The sequence below is a fragment of the Diplotaxodon limnothrissa genome, linkage group LG14 (genome assembly GCF_057381915.1).
Source record: "Diplotaxodon limnothrissa isolate DT_005_m linkage group LG14, D_limnothrissa_male_GT1.1, whole genome shotgun sequence".
NCBI classification, from domain to species: Eukaryota; Metazoa; Chordata; class Actinopteri; order Cichliformes; family Cichlidae; genus Diplotaxodon; species Diplotaxodon limnothrissa.
In genome coordinates, this window is record NC_140609.1 from 24395503 (window position 1) to 24417702 (window position 22200).

General features: G+C 41.8%; 2 protein-coding genes across 2 annotated transcripts; one reads left to right on the forward strand and one right to left on the reverse strand.

Moving 5' to 3' along the window:
• Nucleotides 1–1694: 1694 nt before the first annotated feature.
• Nucleotides 1695–17725, reverse strand: strn4 (striatin, calmodulin binding protein 4). Its single transcript, XM_085370317.1, has 18 exons — nucleotides 17279–17725; nucleotides 10825–10928; nucleotides 10575–10651; nucleotides 10317–10395; nucleotides 9992–10177; nucleotides 8382–8559; nucleotides 8134–8290; nucleotides 7514–7609; nucleotides 7061–7179; nucleotides 6779–6954; nucleotides 6630–6677; nucleotides 6315–6436; nucleotides 6062–6229; nucleotides 5783–5923; nucleotides 5553–5651; nucleotides 5390–5476; nucleotides 4784–4972; nucleotides 1695–4517 (listed from the first exon to the last, which is right to left on the reverse strand). Exons 1-17 carry the CDS (start codon nucleotides 17591–17593, stop codon nucleotides 4803–4805), a joined length of 2322 nt encoding a protein of 773 aa, XP_085226443.1. The 5' UTR covers nucleotides 17594–17725; the 3' UTR covers nucleotides 1695–4517; nucleotides 4784–4802.
• A 1185-nt stretch (nucleotides 17726–18910) lies between these two features.
• fkrp (fukutin related protein) lies at nucleotides 18911–21306 on the forward strand. The gene is made up of 2 exons (XM_085370993.1): nucleotides 18911–18995; nucleotides 19233–21306. Exon 2 carries the CDS (start codon nucleotides 19346–19348, stop codon nucleotides 20933–20935), a length of 1590 nt encoding a protein of 529 aa, XP_085227119.1. The 5' UTR covers nucleotides 18911–18995; nucleotides 19233–19345; the 3' UTR covers nucleotides 20936–21306.
• Nucleotides 21307–22200: the final 894 nt, after the last annotated feature.

The window sequence follows — 22200 nt, forward strand, 5'->3', positions numbered from 1 at the left end:
TAACATCAAGACAAGTTCAATCTAAGCATCGGATTGGGGAAGAAAAGCGATTTAAGTGACTTTGAAGTGGCATCATTGCTGGGATTTTTCCACACAACCATCTCTATGGTTTACAGATAATGGTCCAAAGAGAAAAAGAGAAAATATCCAGAGAGTGGCAGTTCCCTATGTTAAAAAGCTTTTGCCAGAGGTCAAAGGACAATGGCCAGGCTGCTTCAAGCTGATAGGAAGGCAGTGACACAAATAATCACTTGTAACAACCAGAAGAGCATCTCTGAATGCTAAACGCGATCATAACTTGAAGAAGATGGGCTACAGCAGCAGAGCAGCACACTGGGTATCGCTGCTGTCAGCTGACAACTGAGCCTACAACGTGCAGGGGTTCACTAAAACTGGACAAAAGAACATTCAAATAGTAGGGTCAGGATTTAGTGAGAACAATATGAAAGCTTGGGTCCATCCTGGCTTGTGTGGAGGACATTTTCTTGGCACACCTTGGGCCCCTTAGTATCAAATGATTATTCTTTTAAACACCACAGTCTAGCTGAGTATTGTTGCTAGCCACATCATGGATGTGCAGCAACTGTGTTTTGCTATCATGTCAATATGAACCAAAATATCTGAGGAATACTTCCAGCACCTTGTTGAATCTGTGTCATGATGAATTAAGGTCGTTCTGGGGTCCAACCCAGCGCTAGCGAGGTGCATCTAATGAAGTGGTGAGTGTGTATATCCTGTTGTGTGGTTATGTTGGAAAGTCCCAGCAGATCAGTGATCTGTGAAATACTTAATGTTCAAAGTCACTTAAAGCCCTTTTATTCCCCCCTTCTGCTGACACGAGGCCATCTTCACCATGTTTGTATACCTAAATGCTGTAAATTGCTGCCACGTGATTGGCTGCTTAGCTATTTGTGTTACTATGCAGTTGAACATGTAATAATGAACACACTCACTCAGTGAAAATTAGTGCATTTGTAACTGCAAGATTTGACGAATAAAACCTAACTTCTTTTATACACTAGTTTCAAGAATAGTTAAGTCATTATGAGGTTACACTGTATGAACAATGTATGCAGAGTTTGACATCAAAAGACTGTCATGAAATTTACCAGACACAGAGAGTCCATGACAGACGACATCAAGCCATGTTATAGGACATGTGGAGTTTGTATACATAAGGCCTGAAAGTCAGGAAAGTCTCTGATGTAAATCTTCAGACCAATCTTTAACTTTACTGTGTGAAAGCTGGAAAATAAATTCCTAGTAATTCATCACCCTACTCCTATACCGGATCATCATAAGTAAGGATTACAGTGTAAGTGATCACACCTTCATGTATCTTCATGTATTTCCAAGTACGGCATCCTTTAGTAGAAAGAAAGACAGACAGACAAGAAAAAACTCAACTCTCAATTCACTGTACAAAATTTTCATTTTTTTGTCTTTTCTTCCTTAATGACATACAACAGGGGACCCGTAAACAAAAAGAGAAAAGTCATTTGATACAAGCTAAAATGCAGTTCAAAAATATATAATAAAACAAAATTAATAAAAAGCAGGTCTCTTATCCCTTGTAGTTGGAGGAAATTGTTTGAATACAGCTTAATATGATGTACAAAATATCACACAGTGATAAATTGCTAATAAAAAAATAAAAAACACAAAGAAATGAGAGTTCTTTACCTTGGCCTCCGACTGGTAACAGATTTTGTTTTTTTTTAATCTTCGTCTGTTTTTCGTGTTTTTTAATCGTTTTGCTTTTTTACAAGTTTTACATTGCCATTATCAATCACAAGCAAGTTCTATGCCTAGCAAGGAAGAATGATTCACTTATGATACTACAGTATTCTTACATCTTAATAATCATATTCATAACCAAAGGAGAGAGAAAAAAATGAAAGAAAACAAAGAAATGATGGACATTTACAGCACATAATGGCAACTCTAACCATCATTTACAACCTCTGCTTCGAGTTCCTCTTGTTTTCCTCTTATTGATGAGTCACACTGATTTGTCGTCATTCTCAGACAGGGGACATAGTAGCTCAGAGCGAGAAGAAAGTGTCAGTAACGCCCGCTGTCATATAACCGTGAACGGCAACAGTTCCACGTTTGTAGTATTCGCTTCAGATCGAATACATCGTTTCTGCACCCTGTCTATCCTCTTGTAATGTAAAGCATTCACTTTTAGATATAGTGCAACAAGGGGTCAAATAGTTAATACGTGATAATAGGACGTCATGCCCAGCAGCAGTATAATAATGTAGTTGCCCCGTGTTGTTGTCTTTGACAGACTTGTGTCAAAGGAACAGCAGTGTGACATCTTGTCTAATTTCACACAACAGTCTTCCACTCTGTTTGGAGAGAAAAAAAAATCTCTCACTACATATATATATAAATGAACTATGAATGCTAGTGTCACCAGTGATTAAAAGTGTTTAGCTCCAGCCAACTTTAACTCTTTCCCCCATAAAGACAACATCTGATGACCTCCCCTGTATTCTTAATAAGAAGCTTTGCCGCCTCAGTACATATGGATGCAGGTGTGGTTTGATGACCTTTAGAATAGTTCTGGGTTTTTCCAAGGGTAGCTGAATAGGCAGAGACCACCCTCATAAACTTCTGATGCAAACTCAGTCATTTTGTTCTATAAGCAGGCCGCTCAGTCAGGAAAGCGCTTCAAGGGTTACCTCTAGTAGGCTTTCAAGGGGTAAAGAGTTAAGCTGTCATCTGACCACCAGTGTGACACACAGTGTGTAATCTTGAAGAGCTGACGCCTAACCGAGTGCAGATTTTAGAGGTTTTCTAAAGGTAATGAAAAAATAATCTGGGACGAGGTCAGCTGTGAAGAGGCAACTTAAAGCAAACAAACTGTCCTGTAGTCAACAGCACAAATGCAGGACATCAACAAACATGGGTCTCAAAATAATGATGCTTCCAGCTGAGCCAAAAGTTGACAGTTTACCTCCTAAACTGAGTCAGACGTCTTAAATCAACACTTTTTTTGTATGGCTGAATTTAAAATGGAGTATTTGTTTATTTTTTTAAACCCGTCCAGCATCCCTCTTCAGGAAGAGGACACACGCTTCACTAGATTAGTTCTGCGGCTAATGTGCTCCCTGTGTTCATCATTCAAGAAGAAGAAATCCTCACCTCATCACTCGAGTAAAGGTGATGTCAGCCTTTTGTGAAAGCCCGAATAAATAAAAACAATCACGAGACGCGAGCAGCCTGCAAAAAAAAACTGGCACCGACTTCAAAGAGACAATCTCTCATCCGAGCTCCTCCACTGTAAAATAATTACCAGCTCGATGCACTGCTCGAGCCGGAGACACTCAAAGCCGACCATATGCACATCCCTCTAATGAAAAACATAACTAGGATGGACTGTCAATTCTGAAATTTGACCACAATTAATGAAATGATCCAACAGCGAAATGTCACACGAATGATGATTTTACTGAACGTACACGTGTGGACCAGTGAGAGAGAAACACTCACAAAACATGTCCCTGATTCTGACTCAAGACTGATGAAGTCTTTCATAGCACCGTGGTTGAACTAGTGCATATACAAACATACACACACACTCACATACACTCCTCTGTACAGTAAAAAGCACCAGACCAGCCTCGCACCTCTCTAGTCTACAGACTTTAACTATGCTCAGTCATATCCATCCTAAGCTGGTTCATGCGGTGTGAGAGACTCTATACGCACTGTACATCTGTAGAAATAAGTTTGTGAGAGTTATCTAAGTGACATCTAATCTCACGCACACACACACACACACATACGTAGAGGCAGAATCATGGGGACGCTATAGCAATCAGACATACAATGAAACTAGGTTGTTCAATCAACACTATTCAGCTTTCTAGTGCCTCCTCACAGCACACACGACTAACTCAAACATCCTCCAACACCACACACACATCCTCCTCACCGAGTCTTTGGAATGCAACACATTGATTCCCAATGCAGAGGTTAGGTCAGGTGTTTTCCGTCAATGCCGAGAACTGTTATTCCTTTAAGTCAAGCCTACGTATGTGTGTTAGCCACAAGCAATGTTTCAACTGTTAAAAAAAAAAATAAACAATTTAAAATCAAGTGTTTCCCCCTCGGCTCTCAGTGAAATGCAAGCATTGTGCAAGCACTTGAAGCGCACAAGCGTACACACATAGTACTTTGTGAAAAGGAAAGGAAAAAAAAGAACAGAATATTGTAGTGTAGAAAAGTGTTACTCCAAATATGATTACTTGAAAACAGAGCAGCCAGAGTTTGAAAGTTATAAAAAAGCATTACAAGATGTGATTAGTATTACAAGAAGTCACTGAGGCATTAGAGAACTGTGAGGAGTTTTCGGAGCGGAGGGGGAGGAAGTTGATGGTTGACGTCCTGTGGCGATGACCCAGCCAGTGGGGTGCAGGACTAATTGTGTGTGTGTATGTATGAGCAGGTGAAATGTATCCACTGTAGTCTTCAGTCTTTTTTGGCCCAGTTATTGATGTAGGACTCTAAAAGTAGAAAGGGAGGGAAAGAAAGCAGCTTTTCAGAACTACTCGAAACACCAATAAAAAAAGGGGACAACAGAAGCACAATTTGGTATTTAAAGGGATTTTAAAAATCCAACAATATATAAAGGGATGTTTTCTTGTTAGTAAATAACAAGAGGACATTGCCATCTGTTTTTCACTATTTATGGCTCCTCACAAAAAAACTCCTAAAAAACCCGCTCCCTGTTCGCCCCATACTGCTTCTTTCCTGGCACCCTCCATCTCACCAGAACGACGACAGTGATGTCAGACAAAGATTTTGGCAAGTGCATCTGCGCCGGCGCTGGCAATGAAGGGCTGGGAAGAGTGGAAGGCCACGTCATGAATGGCCTCATCATGCTTCTTCCTGTGGGCAGTGATCTCCTGCACGCACGTCCTGTTGTCCAGCATCCATAAGCGCACCGAGCAGTCGTGGCCTGTAAGAGGTGAGGAGTGGGAGGAAGCAAAGACAGCAGTGTTACGAGGGGCAGGGATGACTGCGGAGAACAATGTAAAGGAATCCTTTTACAACCTAGATTTAACACACGCCTCTTCTACAGTGTGATATGTTATATTTTGCGGTTACTACAGATTTTACAGGATTTCTTAAGGTACTTTTTGCTCATAAGCCATAAATAATCTCCTATTTCTTCAAAAGAACTAAACAAAAAACTCATTTAATTTCCCTGTTTAAAATTTGCTATTACTATCAATTAATTTGTGATTTAAAAAGCTACTTGTATACAGATTGCAGGTGATATTAAACAGATGTTTCTCGGTGTACAGAGGAGCATTTTAAAAATTAAGCCTAGGATACTTAGCTAAGTAAGCACACAGTAAAGCCGAGTACTCACTGCCAGAGATGAGGTAAGTGCCTTTAGGGTCTGTAGTAAGACAGGTGACCGCATCCAAGTGCGCAACCATCGAGTGGACAACTTTACCTGCACAAAAATTTTTTATTCAGATGCATGTGAGAAAACACATTTCAGTAATCATCAGTACACCTCCTGCACATACCTGTCTTGTTGTCTAGGAAGCGGATGGTGCGGTTCTCGTGTGCAGTGATGGAGATGGGCTCAGAAGGGTGACTGACGACACGGTTGATCAGTTCCCTGCCTGCAAAGGAAGACATCACATTCAGTCTAATAGAAGAATTTAATGATTTTTCACCAAATTATTATTTGTGGCAACAACCAAAAAAAAAAAAAGTGTTGCACATTATGTTGGAGACTGTGTCCAGAACATACCATCTTTGGTCTGTGTATCTAGCATAGTGACACTCTGCTCTGTGTTGAGGTCATACAGGAGGGTCTCACCGCCATCAAATGACACCACCACCTGGTTGGGATCAGTGGCTACAAACGCCACTGAGGTGGGTGTTCCGTGCTCTAGGAAAAATAAATAAATAAATAAATGAAATACACACACACACAAAAAACCAAACAAACAATGGAACGTGATGAGGATGTGGGATCTGAATAGAAAAAGCGCCAAAGCAAACCCACAAAGTCAAGACAAATGTCTACCTCTCTCCTTATTGAAGACAGACATGCAGGGGGATGAGTTCTGAGGATCCCAGATACGAATGGTGCCATCTGCTGAACATGAGGCAAGACGATGGTGAACTGCAGAGTAAGTCAGACCCCACACGCTGTCCTCGTGGCCTGCTAGTACACTGCTTTCAATACCAGGATCTGGATAAAGAATCACATAATTTAAAAAAAAGAAAAACTAAACTTTGTGATTCTGCTATATAATTAGCAGTTAAGAATGACTCACCATAGTTATCATAGGGATCTACATTCAGGTCCGGCATCTTCCAACACCTGATGGATCCATCTAGACCTCCACTGTAGCAGGACTCTCCATCTTCACCCATCGTCAGTGAAAGAACAGCTCCACTAGAGCAAGACCAAAAGAGAAGCAGGTATAAATGACATCACCCTTTCCCCCCAAGAAAACAAAAAACAAAAACCTCGTGTTCATCCCTTTTTTTTTTTGTATTCACAGCATTTAATTTGAAAATGATTGCATTAATCATTCATTTTTAGAAAAAAAATTGCAGCATTTTTATTGTTCTCAGGCTGAACTCACCTGTGTGCTCTAAATGTATAGATGGGTTCAACGTCCAAAGCCGCATTCCTGTGGAGAGACACCGTTAAAATGAGATCTGGAGTTTATATTTGTGTGGCAGAGAATAACACGTCTTCATTTAAAAACATCGTCACCAGTAGGGTTCTTACTTTTTAGAGTGCATTGCCTTGTTGAGGTTCCAGAGTTTTAGTGTGCCATCCTCAGAGGCTGTGAGCAGCACTGCTTGGCTCGGGTGAAAGGTCAAAGCGCGGATGGCGTCAAAGTGGCTGCGTAGTGTGAATCGGGGGTTCCATGTCTTTTTAAACTCTTCTCTGTTATCCTGCAACTGACGGGACACATGTTTGAAAAGAGGGAACATTCAAATGTTTTCATTGTACGTATGTAGCTTGTATTGCATAGTTTGTATTGATCAGAACAAAATATGCAATTACATCCATGGAAAGATCATTGTCATTGGCAACAGTGAGATCAGCCAGCTCTCCCAGGTTCATGTCACCTCCGCCAACAGCATCCATGATGAAGACATCAGAGGAGAAACCCAGGGCACCACCTGGAGGTTGTAAATGGAAAAGCACAAGAGATATGATTTCATCTTGACAAATGTCAGGGATCTAGAAAAGGATGGTGAGATCACTTTGAAATATCGTGATAAGTCCTAGATAGTTGTAGAACAGTGTCATTTATTCCACTTCCCTACTCCCACACTGTGTACCACAGGAAATATTTATAGTTGCAGGAGAAACCTTGCAAGCATACCCCTACGCAAACATCTAAATTTGAGATTCAGCAACTAAGCTACAACTGCACGGGGGAAGACTAAAAACGCAATGCTCGGCAGAGAATAATTGATGTTTTTATTGGCATATTTTGTAGGGAAGTCTTACCTTCCCCGGAGCGAGCCTGTCCGGATACAGAAGGGGGCGGGGTAGGTTTAGGGGGGAAATCTGACATCATTCCTTGTAACTTGTTCCTGCGGTTTTCTGAACCCAGCAAGAGGAGAGAGACACAATACCGTCATGCGGAGAGGTCGAGGAAGGCCGGGGAGGTCAGCAGTTGGACAGATAAGAGACAAAGGCAGAAAGAAGCTAAAAGGCAAACTTCATTCTTTACGTGTAATGACAACATAAACTTGTACAATTTTATTTACAAAAGCACATCTACAGTGCAAATATGATTCTAAATATGAAATGTGAACACATAAAAAAAAAAGGCAGCATGCGTGGTAACCTCTGAAATGGCCCTGGACCACAGAAAGTACATCTAGAGACAAAGATGACAGCTACACAGCTCTGAGGAGTCACAGACCGACAGCTTGTGAAACAGGACAGAGAGACAGGTGGTTGGGAAAAGAGGTTGGTTTTATTGACAAGAAGAGATGTCAAGACACAATGAGAAGTAAAGGAAAAAAAAGGTGAGCAAGGATAGGGGCAATAAAGACAGATACATTTATGGCAGTGATCCTGGCAGTGCTTGTGCTCATGATGTTGCTAAGGCAACAGCGTACCTAACTCCCGTCCATCCCCTGAGATCCGGGCCTCTCCCGCCCCCTCCCCATCCTCCCCTGAGCCCAGGAAGTCAAACTCATTGAGGGCGTCTTCCGAGTCATCCTCGTCCTCTTCGTCTTCAGGGTCCATATCTGTGGTCATAGGTTCCGAACCCATCTGAGAACACAGCAGAAAGCAAGGTTGTTGTTTATTTATTCATTTTTTTGTGAAAACATTTCTTGGTCATTCTTTATTTAGCCTGCCGTACCTTCACGCGAGACTTTTTGTTCTTGCGCGGGCCATCGATGCAATCGGTGGCCATGCCTTGGAATTCATCTTCCTCGTCACTGTCGTCTTCGTCATCGTCCTCACAGCCATGAAGGAAGGGGATCTTATCCAGCACTGAACCCCCCACACGTTCCTTAGAGCTTTCTTTGCCCGCATTCCTACAAAGAGATGCACAGCTGAGTATCTTGACTGCATGTTTCACTCAAAGATCAACAGAAGGACTGCTTATTTATATATTTATTGTTTACATTGTTTTACTGTTTTTAAATTATTTCAAAACCCATAGTTGTAACAGCTGTGAGCTACCTGTGAATTATGGGTAGCACAGTAGCCTCTGGACAACACCATCAGAGTATTTCAACGGAAGACCGTTTGATCTGTTGTTTCCTTCTGTTGGTTTTCTCTGTTCAAAGCCTGCTCTTTTGTGCTTGTGTGTTCCCACTGCTTTGCATCTTGTGGTAAACCCTTTTGTGGTGTTTCTAGATTTGAAAACTACCTTCTCCACAGACTTGGCTGGAAATATTTCTGCAATCACCCACTTTAGTTGTTTTCAGTGGGCTATTTTATGCTGCATTCTTTCTTAAGAATGTACCAGTTTGTTAATTTGGTTAGTGCTAAAATCTCTGCTATTTGGTATGGTTTATTTTCAGCTGAATGGTGGCCTCCTTAACTCAAAGTGAAGGTTGAGAGTCCCATGAATAGCTATCAAATGCAAATTTAATACTTAGAATCAACCCCAGACCTTTTAACTCCCTATTTATCATGAATTAAAAATGAAACATGCCACATTTAGCTATAAAATTTACTTCTGAGCCTCTCTGCACACTTCAGTGACATCTATCTTAATTTTACCTCCAGTGCTCATTAAAAATCCTGACTTGCATGATGAGGAATCCCCTCACTTTTAGACCTCTTCTGTCATGTGTTATTTTGCCAGTTTCGGAGTTTAAACTGTGCTTTTGTTTCACCGTCTTCACATTTCTGCTTGTGCAGAAAGATTCCACACGAATCTTGTTCACTAAGCAGTCTCATGATACAGTGACAGTTATCTCATACAACAACCCATCGCTTAATTAATTTTTAAGACACAAATGGATTTATAATTTGGATATTGTCCACTGTTTATAAAAGGATACCATGAACTACTACCATACTGGAAAATAGTCAGACAGGTCAAATCCTGATATATGAGGTCAAATGCAGATACACTTAATGTAAGAAGTGTTTGTCGGAAGGTTAAGGGATGGCTTCATATGCAAGTCTGCCATGTTAGTGAACTAGTTTGATTATGAAGTGATGTAAAAATCGCACTTGTCTGTAAAGTTTGGCACGAGACTGCAAGTAAATGCTTTCTGTGAAAGACAAATTTTTACAAGTTGCAGCCTTTCACAAGCAGCAGTGAAAAGTTCAGTTTTTAAGGAGTAGCTTTACATCAAGTACATCTATTTAAAAAAAGGAGAAGAAGAAGAAGAAGAAAAGAAAAAGGCTTTTGTGCTGCAAAAAACAAATGTTTACTCTGTCATCAATGTTCACATTGGAGCTCTTCTGTGGTGTAAGATCAAAGAGGGGCGTGTGTTTCCACTGTCTCACCTTTTTATCTGTTCCTCTATTTGTCTGACCAACAAGGACTCTCCACCTGCTCGTGGCTCAGGCTCAGGACAGCTTTCACTGGGTGGGGGCCCGTTAGCTTCAGGGCTGCTCCGCCCAAGAAGGGAGCGCACGCGCTTAGAACGCATGTCCAGAATGGTGTCTGAATAACCCACTTCCTCGAGATATCTACATCCACATACACACATGGTCATATAAATGAATCATTTAAGCCTAGATCAGAATTGTAATGTCTACGATGAAGTTGTGATGGAACACATTAATATGGCACTGAGATAAAAAGGAACGGATGATGATGAAGCCTTACTTGCGTAGTAGCTGACGTCCCTCCTTCCAGGACATCTGATTGGCTGGCTCTGAATCTGACTCAGCCGGCCCATTGGGAACTACAGAAAATAGATTGTTCAATAGTGATGCAACAGCAGGGCATGAGAAGAAAAGAAGAAAAAGAGAGAAGCAGAAACTTCGAACTGCGCTCAACGCTAAACAGGAATCTAAATGTAACAGAAGCAGACAACATAATGGGTCCAAGTTACAGAGCACATAAGGACTTGGTCAAACATACGTTGATCTGCCTCTGTCTCTGGTTTCTTGTCCCCAGGACTCTGGTCATTTCCTGTCTTCAGCTTTTGGTGCTTAGCCCTGTAATGCAACAAAGGAACACTTGAGGGCAACGTTTTGAGCTTCCACAAATACATCTTTCACTAGAAGAATCATTATGCCTGGAGCATGCAAACTCCCAGGACAGACTGAAAGAGTAACAGACATAAGGAGACTAGGACAGAAAGGGGGGGCTTTCCAGGCATTCGTTTTACCTCTCTTGTTTGAGGGCGTACTCCAGCATTTTGATTCGCCTCACCAGGTCCTGTTTCATATTCTCCTGCCCTTTCCTCTCACCCTGAAGAAACGCAACCTGAGCCTGAAACACACATATACACAGCATGGTGAGGAACGCGCACACCACATCTGTCCATATAAGCATAAACAAAAGTAAGATAAATTGGGACCTGGAAAAGAATTAGTTACAAAATGCATGCACCGTCTCGGTTTGGGGTGAAAAGTAAATCATTCAACATCAACAAAACATCGCAATGAGAGACTGAACAAAAAGGTTTGATGTGACTAGCTGTGCAAAAAAAAGAAAAGAAAAAAAGACTTCTGAAAGCCAAGAGCAATAAGTAGAGGGTTGTGGAATAGGGCTCTTATTTTAACTTTCCTAACCGAGGCCTCACTGCGCATCTGCAAAGGAGGAAAAACAAGACATGGAGCAGCCAAATTCAAACACCCTCTTTCAAGACCCATCCTTTGCTGTGTTTCCTCTCTCATTTCCTGTCCATTTCCTTCCTCACTGCTGATAAAATTCTTACCTTGAGGAAAGAAATGTTCTGCCTGTTCTGACTTTTCCCCAGTGAGTTCTGAGAGATAGAAAGGTAATAAGAGACTACAGAGTGATGACACGGCTTCCAAGCACTACACCGAGACAGGGTTTCCCTTGAGTAAGCCATCATAATGCAAGAATTGACAAAAATGTGAAATATTTGCCAGACTTAATGACAAAGATTGCTAATGCAGGTTTCAACCCGGCTGTGCCTGCTCACAGTATGCAACTTTTGTGCAAAACCCATTTAACATCAGGCAACAAATATCCTGCCTGCTTTTAGAAGGAGAAAAAAAATGCCCAAGTGAGGAGAAACAATACAAACAAACAACTAACAAACTAACTAACTAAACAGTGATCCCTGTCAGAAGTAGGTTAAAAAGCCCTAACCCTGTCTCTACTCCCAGGATGGTGACTGCAAGCACAACAGGCATTTTCTCTCTCTGTGCCAAGTGGTGCTGAAGCATTAATACAGCTTGTTTTACAGCCCATTTCTCCTCTGCATGCCCCTGTCTGTGTCCACGAGTCTGCTCCCACACACATACGCAATTCTATAAAACTAGAACAATCTAAAAACGCCGTCTCACGGGGCAGACACTTGGTCTGCTCGGAAGGGTAGTCAATCTCTGAGAAAAAGCGCACATATATACCCAGACACACACACACACACACAGACACACATACACACACAGTCATGTAACCAGCTAGGAGGGCTAGTGGAACACAGGATAATCTGCCAAGCAAACCTTCCTACTGCTGCTACTGCTGCTGAGTAATCCTGATTAATGCAACGTGAATTTATATGCTTATCTGAGAGTTTTGGAGAGAACTCTCAAAGCTAGTACATTAACACTGTAGACATGGGCTAATAGGGGCATGAAAAACAGAGATTTTGTGGGGTTATTCTTGGCCTAAACTAAGAGGAGCAGGTCAGTACATGTACATTATCTAAAGTCTTTTCACAAGTAGAATAACTAATGAATTAACTGAAATAACATCTAAGCCATTAACTGAGATGAAATGAAAACCAGTTTAGCTTAGCCATCCATAAGACACAGTCTCACTCATTTGCTCTATTTCTGTGGCTTGCATTCCCACACATGCATGCAGTAATTGTGCAGTTGGGTTCTGTAATAGACGATGCAGAAGATGTATTTTGCACATTACATGCAAGCAAAAACACTTGTTTTAGAGCGACATAATCAGATGTGAATGTGCATAAACTTACTAAACTACCACATAGGCAAAGCTGGGCGATGTCATGGTGTGGGCACAGCATGTACACTGTATACTGTGTACTATAAATGGCTGAGCACAGATGGAATGCAGTCCGAGCTTGGAAAAAAACCTACTTCAAATCTAAATGCTATAATTGTTTTACATCAGCAGTTCTGTGTACTATGATTTAAGTAGAGGTCAGTATTTGAGGAATTTTCAGGGAGGTTTTGTGTATGTAAACAAGTTGTTCAGACAGATTTTTTAGTGTACTGACAGCCTTGACACAAGTCCTGCTTAAAAGCTTACTAAAAGACTGTGACTAAAAGTTATGTAGATAACACCAGATGCAGAAAGGTGCTTTTTGTGAACTTAATTATAAGCCAGACTTGTACTTCAGTGAACAAAAGTGCTTAAATCAGCAGCAGCCTCCTGTAGACAGACACAGTAACAGTAAATCTCTTCTTGAATAATGACTTAACTCTTTTAATGGCGTAAATTTGATCAGTTGTGTAAAAGAATAAGGCATTAAATCAATGTGTTTACTTCACCCTCGTGGGGCAAAGACACACGTTTCTACTCTTACTCACACACAGACAAGCTACAGCTTGCCTTTGGACACGGATAACCATCACACCCCTGTGTACCAGTCTCGCCCTGTGCTCCTAGAAGGACAGGTTCATGCCTCAAAGCCTTGACACTGTCTTGTTGGCGAAGTTGGAGACAAGGCTGCATTTGTGCACACACACCCCAAGTACAATGCAAGAGCAACCTTTCTCTGATACATAAAGGTAACCAAAACACAGGTTCAAAGGGTTTATTGTTATATGGAAGTGTTTATGCAGGACTTACCAACAGCTCTTCCTTTCTACGGTTTCACTTTAAAAATAGAACAAATGCTGCTTTCTATGTCTGACTTTGTGAGTAAAATAGGGTCCTAAAACTAAAAATTTCTACACGAACAAGAAAAAAAAAGCTGTACCATGGGACTGCTACAGCAGACTGTGTAATTACACAAGGGGATGTAATAACCGCACTGTTTTTCACTTTCATTTGTCTCTGTCATTCTGCCCTTTGCCTGCTTCAAATTCTTGTTTTCACTCATGTGAGGGATCCAGGCCAGGAGCTTTAAGACAAGGCCGTCCATTCATCCACTAGTCAAGGTGCTCTTATTGCAAGACTGTCACTTAACGTCAGAACAGAAGCTGTTGAGACAATCACAACAGATGTGGAGCAGCAGATAGAAACCTATCACTGCTTTTAATATCAAAAGCAAAAGAACTATCTGCTTCCATCTGATAAACAGGTCAAAGAGTAATAAAACCACTAGGGTGTCATTTATCATAGCCCAGCTAACAATGACACTGTGGTTACTTTCTTCATAATATGTTGGTAAACTAACAAAGGCTAAAGTACAAAGGGCCTACGGGGCAAGCAAACCTGTCGCGCCATCTGATCTAGCCTTCCTGTGGGTGGGTTTTCCTTCATGAGGCCCGCTGCCGCTGACCTTTCCACAGTTTGCTGTTGCATGGAGCGCATCCACATTTAGCCTATTCTGTCAGTCCTTCTCTACTAGCTGCAGAATAGGGTCAAGGGCAGCTTTCCTCCTCCACTGGCTATTCTCCATCTTTTTATCCCTTCGCACCCCGTGAGAGAATCCATGAGCAAACAAGTAGAGCAAAAAATCTTTTCTGGGACAGTGTGCTTGGAGTGTGCTAGTGACACTGTGTGTGCAGTCCAAGAGTGGTAGCTAGATAGATAGATAATGACATCCCAATTAGTGGGATTTTATGACTAAGGTTACAACATGCTTGACTGACAAACAGTATATAATTTTTTTTTTTTAAGAGAAAGGGAATGGAAATTTTTAAATAAGGAAAATAAAGGATGAACGCTGCATGTTGAAGACTGCAAATGCAAGAGCAGTGCTGTGAAACAACACAATACACATGGACATCATATGTGTGTCACGGCTGAGTACACAGAGCTATTAATTAGAGATACGTACCCAGGGACTGCAAGACTCACACCAAACAGGACGTGATGTAATTTGGGTCACCAGTAATCTATTCTACATGTCTACTAACATCCTTAATAAAATGAAATGGCTGAAAATGAGAACACTTTAAAGAGGAACAGGTTGAGGTCATCCCTTTTCTCTGTAGAATAAATGACTATCTGAGGAATACCCTGTAGATTTAATTAGGATTCTTCTCATGCAAAAACAATGCCTAGTTAGAAACAAGACTGCTACTGTGTGTGTTTTCACAGAGCAGATTCTTAAGTAATTGAATTATAGACAGGCAAAAGCCACAGCCACCTGTCAGTGAAGACACAGCGCCACAGGTGGCTTTACACACCAACACATTAGCGGCGCACGTGTCGTGATCTTGCAGAGACATGCTAAGACACACATGAAGAGATCTCCTCTGTTGCACACAAAGTCACACAGATCTCAAATGATTGTGAGTTAATTTTGCATGTGACTCAGTAAAGCCTTTGAAATTAAAGTGTGGAAAATACCATGTGCAGACAACATGTGAGCAAACTACACTATGGAAACATTTACAGCATGTTAACTGTGCAGGTTATGACCAGGGGGCACACTAACTGGCTCAGTGAGAGGAGAGCATGTTGGCAACAAAAGCCAGAGGCCTTTGGCCCGTGGGTGTTAAACTGTAAGCTAGGTCAGTTTTTCAGCGTGGCACTCCAGTTATCTTCTCTTTCTCTCAGCACAAGCGTGGTGCTAATTGTACCCGTGAAGCCAGACCATGTGCAGCCAATGTGCACATACAAAGTTCCATAACAAGCACTTAATGGCATGTCGGACACAGCAATTGGCTGTTTCTGCTTTCTATTCCCTGCTCTTCCCTCGTTTTTATAAAAGCAGCAAGCACTGCCCATTTGTTATTGTTCATTCATATTTTATCAAGCCACTATTTATAACTATGTATGTTTGAGTTAGGGGCAATGTGAGAAGCACAGTGACAGAGGAGTGGGAAATGATATTTTTTTTTTTTTTGGGGGGGGGGTTCTGTGGTTCTGTCGAACTCATGAACTCCAGAGTTCATTCTTATTACAAAAAAGAACTGTAGTTACTTGAGGGATAACCACAAAAGATGAACTGTCCAAATGCAGAGGTAAAATATGTTTGTATGTTTTCCTAACCTTTCTTAATCCTGGAAAAATCTGTCCAGTAATGCTCTCTGCCTTTTAATTTTATGCATACAGCTGAGGTGAATAGTACAACGTCTGTCTTTTGCTGTTGGCATCTGAATAACTGTGACAGGTATTGCTCATGGGGTTTCCTATGGCACCGAGTCACAAGCTCACATTCGTTTTCTTGGAGGGCGGGTATTTTACAGCTTTAAACCATTTACCTTTAAGAATGAAAGTCAACTTCTCTAGCCTATAGGCAGATGCATTGTTTTTAAGGTCAATCTACACTAATCACACACTATTCATAGTAAAGATAATATATACAAACACAAGTACAAGCACAAGTTTGGCTGCAGATAGACTACTACAAATTTTCATCCTAACACTTGTTATTCATCAATACTCATGTATTAATCATTGCTAATGAAAATACAACTTTAGTCCATACATAGACACAGATACACCACACAACTGACTGACTGACTGACTGTGTGTGTGTGTGTGTGTGTGTGTGTGTGTGTGTGTGTGTGTGTGTGTGTGTGTGTGTGTGTGTGTAACTGGTCCTAGCTCAAAATGCTGATTTGTGTGTGTGCCATGGGTATGGAGGCATTGGTACTACAGATCACAAAGCATTATCCCTTCATGAACTTCATCTCTGTGTTGTGCGCCTAAGTTCAAAGGTCAAACTGATCAATTGTGCAAATTATTTTATAAATACATATCACAGCCATCAAATTACTGTTTTTAGGGAGACTTGTCTTAAGTAAGGGCAGTTTAGGAATGCTTACACATTTATTATTTTGAATGCAGCAACTGCTAAGGGAAATCAAAGCTGGTTAACACTGTTATCATTTTTTAACCACAACAACAGACTCACAGATCACTTGAGTTGTCTGTGTGGGGTACAAAAGAATCAGATAAGTGTCTCCTTACAAACTAACGTGTATTTGCACATCCTAGTAAAATGCCAGAAATCTTAAAATAACGTGTGACCCAAGCGTGAGTTCCATGTGTACCTGCACGAAATAATATGGAAAGACAAGGTAGCCACACCTAAACTGTTTGCCTACCTCTTTATTTGCACCACAGCCTGCTTGCTATTCCGGGCAGACATAAAAGTCTATTATCTAATCTTGTGGTGTGTATCTGTATTGACTGTATCGACTTAGAAGCCCAGAAGGCTTCTAAGGCATATATATATATATATATTATTGTTATTATTATTATTATTATTATTGACACAAAAAATATTTTATGTTTAAAAGAGTGCTGGTGGCTGTTTCTTCTTCCAACTGGAGGTCAAACAGCTCCCACATTGTCATCTACTGTATAGTAATAACGCATCCTGGTCAACTGTAATGCTAGCCCTATTAGCATTTTGTCATCCTCTAACTGACCGATAGCAGGGCATGTGTACATCCGCGAAGCAACACCGGAGGAGCTCCGGTGACATCCTTCCAGGCCTTTCCTTGGCGTTACAGCTACACAAACGCGGGGTTAGTGATGAATACGTTTACCCTGAGTTCGTCTCTCTCAGCCTCCCAGCGGTATTTCTCGGCCTGGAAGCGTCCCCACTCGTACTGGATGAAGTGCAGGATCCCAGGAAGCGTCATCCCCGACTCCCCGTCCTGCGGCTCCCGTGACTGCTGCAACGGTCCGGGGACGGCCCCGGCGGCTGCTGCTGCGGCCGCTGCCATTGCCCCGGTCCCACCAGCTGATGTCGCCTGGCCCGGTCCTGCTTTAGGCCCGTTTGGGTTGCGCCCCGTTCCACTGCTGCCGTCGCCGCCTCCGGAGTTCGGGTTAGATCCTCCGCCGGTTCTGTCCGCCTCCATTTTAACTGTTCAACCTTTCGCCAGGATAATGAGATGGGAACGGGCAGAATGGACGAATATAAATATAAAAAAAGTACCCCGTGCCCTTTTCCAAACCCAGCTCCACTTCACTATAAGCTACCCTCCTTTCTTCCTTTCTCACACGCACAGAGAAAAATTACTATTCTGTTGGTAAAATAATACACTTCCGCTTCCAAGCCTTCAGCGCAAAACACAATCTAACCGCAGTGTAACATCGTGGCCCCATTGATTTCGTAACAAATCCCTTTTCACAAAACGGCTTACGTGCAGTCTTAAAACTAACATCAAAATAAAGTAACACCAGGCAGCGTTTATTAAATGTAATGCACCTGAAAATAAACGTTAACCTTTTTTTTTTTTTTGCTGCTCTTATTTTGTATATCCCGGATCCCAGATCAGTTTCCTCCTCGTGAAATGCCCAGTGCGGGTGACAAATAAAGGGCCATGTTTTCTATAATAGACAATAAACATGTCGCTAGGGGAATGAATTTCCTGCCATTTTGTGAGCAGGAATGGTTTCGGGAACGAAAAAGTTAGCTGCAGTGATCAACAATGCTATTTCCGGTCGAGATTTTATCTTTGATTTTGATTTTTGATTTTTGGAAAATAAATTGTGAAACGAAGACAGCCATAGCCAAGAACAGCAATACAAAAGCCTTTGGGACACATTTGTAATATATAACATGTTAACGTGAATTATAGTTTTTCCCCATATCATCTTTATATTTATATTTATATTTTTTTGTATTGCTTATATCCTTATAACCTCTGCAATAACATTTGCAGTTATATCTCATATTTTATATTATAGCAATATGCTTTTCTATTCTTTTAAAACGTAAGAGATTAGGTATAGACGCCAGGTAACTGGGATAACTCTGAAGCGGTTATTGCGTAAAATATGTGCCTTTCATTAAATAGATTCATAGATTGGTCCAGATTTGGACACCCCCTACAATAGCTTTATTCTGAAGGATTTCAACCGGAAGTTGTCCTGTTGCTGCGGGCAACAATGTGATAGCTTAATGCTAAAGTCGTGCAGCTGGGTTTCTTGTTTGGGATTGTGTTAAGCCTTGCGCTTTTGATATATTCTTTTGATCATTAGGTGTGAGTTTCTTCCAAAAAATATTGGAGACTATTTCTTCCACAGCCGTACAAATATGAGCTAAACTCAAGTTAATATCTGTGTTTGCTGCTGCCGATTCAACCTCGGTAGCTACTACGCTACCAGCTCAAAAAGATCATCATGAAATCCACATATAGCGAGCATAACGGGCATAATTGGCTTAACGTTGGTAAAGCCTCTTTTAACTTCTGAATGATATTATGGCCCTACAAACGATTGTCTTATATGAAATAAAACCGATACATTCAGATGAAGGTGAGTTGCTACTATCCTATTTTCATTAATTTCTAATGCAACTAGAACCTGTCATGGAACAATCATGTCCTAGTTCCACAAGAATGTGATTATGGCTTGGGTCATTCACTGACTACTTTGTTTAAATTAAATATCCTGTGTGCAAATTGTGATGTTCATATGCAGATCAATACATTATACTTATACGTAAGCCTGTGGTATTGGAACCAAAGCACAACATTTTTCTGTCATTTACAGGTTGTATGCGACTCTCTGTTACACTGATGGGGGTCCGAGACCAGCCACTGGATTTCTTGATTCAAACTTAAGTTATTCTCCTGAAATAAACTGCAAAGGAAATATTAGTTGCCATGCGGATCAGTTTCTGTCAGGGCTTGTTAACTATTGCCATCATCCTCAACCTCCTCATTCTCTATTATGTGTCCCGAGCCCAGCAGCAAATGATGGAGAAGAGGAAAGAACTTGGCAGGGGCACAAGAAGGGCTGCCCTACCAGCCTCTGGTCTCGGAGGGTTACTTGCAGGAGCTGGAGGTGAGCCTGGAGTGGTTGGAGTGGAGGGACACAGTCGAGGCCCACGTGTAACTGTTCTACTTCGGGAATTTGAACATTTTGAAAACTATGTTGGGGATGTGGCTAATTCCTTCCTTCACCAGAGGCCAGAGCTTCCATTCCTGGCTGTAGCTGACACATCACCGTACCCTCCACTGGTGCTTCCGGAGGGTGCTCGGCTTCTTATCCTCTCCCCCAGCCCAGACCAACCACCACAAGCTCACAGGCCTGAGTTTCATGTGCAAACAGAGTTTGTGCTGCTAGTGCCTGATGGAGTGGAGCTGGAGCAACCAAGGGCTATTGAGAGGTTAATTAGAGAGTTGGAAGGAGAGGGTGGAGGGCCTGTGAGGTTAGTAGCTGCACCCGTATTGGCTCGATCTGCTGTGCAGTGTCTCCACTTGCGGGTGAACCTCAGAGAGTGGACAGCTATCTATTCAACAGCTGCATCAGGGAGCAGTGGGAGTGTATGTACAGCTTTACAGGGAGATGCAGTCGTACTCATTCGGACTGAGGATCTTTTTAACCTCTCTGTCCCTCTTGGAAGGCCTCTCTTCTCTTCACTCTTCATCCAGACTTCTTTGAGAGGCTGGAAGGTCAAACTCCTGGAAGGCCCCTGTTTCTCTGCAAACCATCGGCCTCTCTTCAGCTCTGCTCACAACCAGTGGAAGGCTGACACTCGACTAAAGGAGGCCACGGGGAAGCTAATGAGGAGCTTCGGTCTGAAGCGTCTTCTGCTGCCTGATGGGAGGGAACAGTGGTACGGCTGCAGCAAAGAGACACCACGCTGCTTTGGCACTGTGCAGGATGACACTCCAGACTATCTTTATCTGGACCGCTGGACACCTCCCTGCTGTCTGCGAGCACTCAGGGAAACCACCAAGTATGTCGTCAATATCTTGGAGCGCTCAGGTGTGCGCTACTGGCTAGAGGGAGGTACTCTGTTGGGCGCCGTACGCCATCAAGATATCATCCCATGGGACTATGATGTAGACCTTGGTATCTATCTGGAGGATGTACCCAACTGCGATCATTTAAAGAACCTGGACTCGGGCTCTCTGGTGGATGCTAATGGCTATGTGTGGGAGCGTGCGGTGGAAGGAGACTTTTACAGGGTCCAGTACAGTGAGGCTAACCACCTGCACGTTGACCTGTGGCCGTTCTATCCACGTAATGGCGTCATGACCAAAGATACGTGGACTGAACATAAACAAGATGTCGAGTTCCCAGAACACTTCCTGCAGCCACTGGTACCCATGCCTTTTGCTGGCATCACTGCCTATGGCCCTAACAACCACAGAGCCTTTTTGGAACTTAAATTTGGAGAGGGGGCGATTGAGAACCCCCAGTATCCCAACCCTGCAAAAAAGAGACTGGACAGAAGCAAATTATGAGTCATACCGGAGGGCTACAGACCCATTTAGGTTTACATACATACAAAGAAAATCTTGCCTCAAATAATTGTCTGTGAAAGATAATGGAAAGTAAAGCCTTTTACACACGTGCACTGCAGCCCTGAATGCTTTGAGACATTACCAAACTGAGATTCACGTGAGAGCACAAATGTCCGACATTCTTATCTGACCGTAAATGGTCGAGTACCTCTTGTCTGTGTGACATCCACATCTAATCATCTCAACATTTTCTGGAGGTCATGTGTGAAAAAAGAGATTTAATATGGTGCCAAAACGACTGCATTTACTGTTACCTTCACCACATGTGTATCAGAAGACTGTGTATTGCATGCTTAGATTGTTCTTCCTGTGGTTCGGATGTAAAGTCTAATGTTGAACACACGTTATTTATTTGCCTGAGCGGTAGCGTTTTGTTTGAAAGGCACACTTGAAAAGTTTAAATCCATACACTAGTGTACTGACATAAGGCTGTGGTGTGTATGTGTTGTACAGAAACATTGAACTACTACTGCTGTAATAAAAAAAATTTTAAAAAAAAGGTAGATAATTGAAAAAAAAAAACGATTTTTTAAAAACTAAAATGTATTTTATCTTAAGCAGGATTTAAGGTATTATACAGACGTATGTGTGTTAAATAAGTGGCTTTAGCCTAACAGGTATTTTATGATTTTTGAACTCTGTTGCCTTGTTTTGCACGTCTCAGTTTATGAGTGAATGTTAGTTTGTGGTAGAGCCAGCTGGTAACTGCAGCTGAGCAGACTTCCATCTAATGAAATGAGAAGCACACCTGTGTTATTCATGCTGTTATGGACGATTGCTCTACCATGCCTTAGAATTCAAGTAAATAATTACATATTTATAAATATTATGAAAAGGAAATTCAGTATTCTACTCAGTTCCCCTGGTTGCCACATGATTCCTGTAGTTTTTCCTGTATCTAATGTACTAGGGTGTCAAATGATTTCATGTACTTCTACAATAAAAGAATAAGTTTCATGTATTTTGTAAATAGCTGTTACCACTAGATGGCGCAACACAACTAATTAACGCCAAGTGCTGTTGTTGTGACGACCAAAGGGGTGGAGTGTAGGCAGGAATACAACTCTACAGGAACACGGCTCACGTGTTCATCACAAACTCAACGTGTCATGCAAACTAGCATTACAATCAAGCCTCTCCCATGTTGTTGCTCTACATATTGTGTCCCTAGAGGTGTGTTTATATTGTTTTTTTGCTTCTAGTAT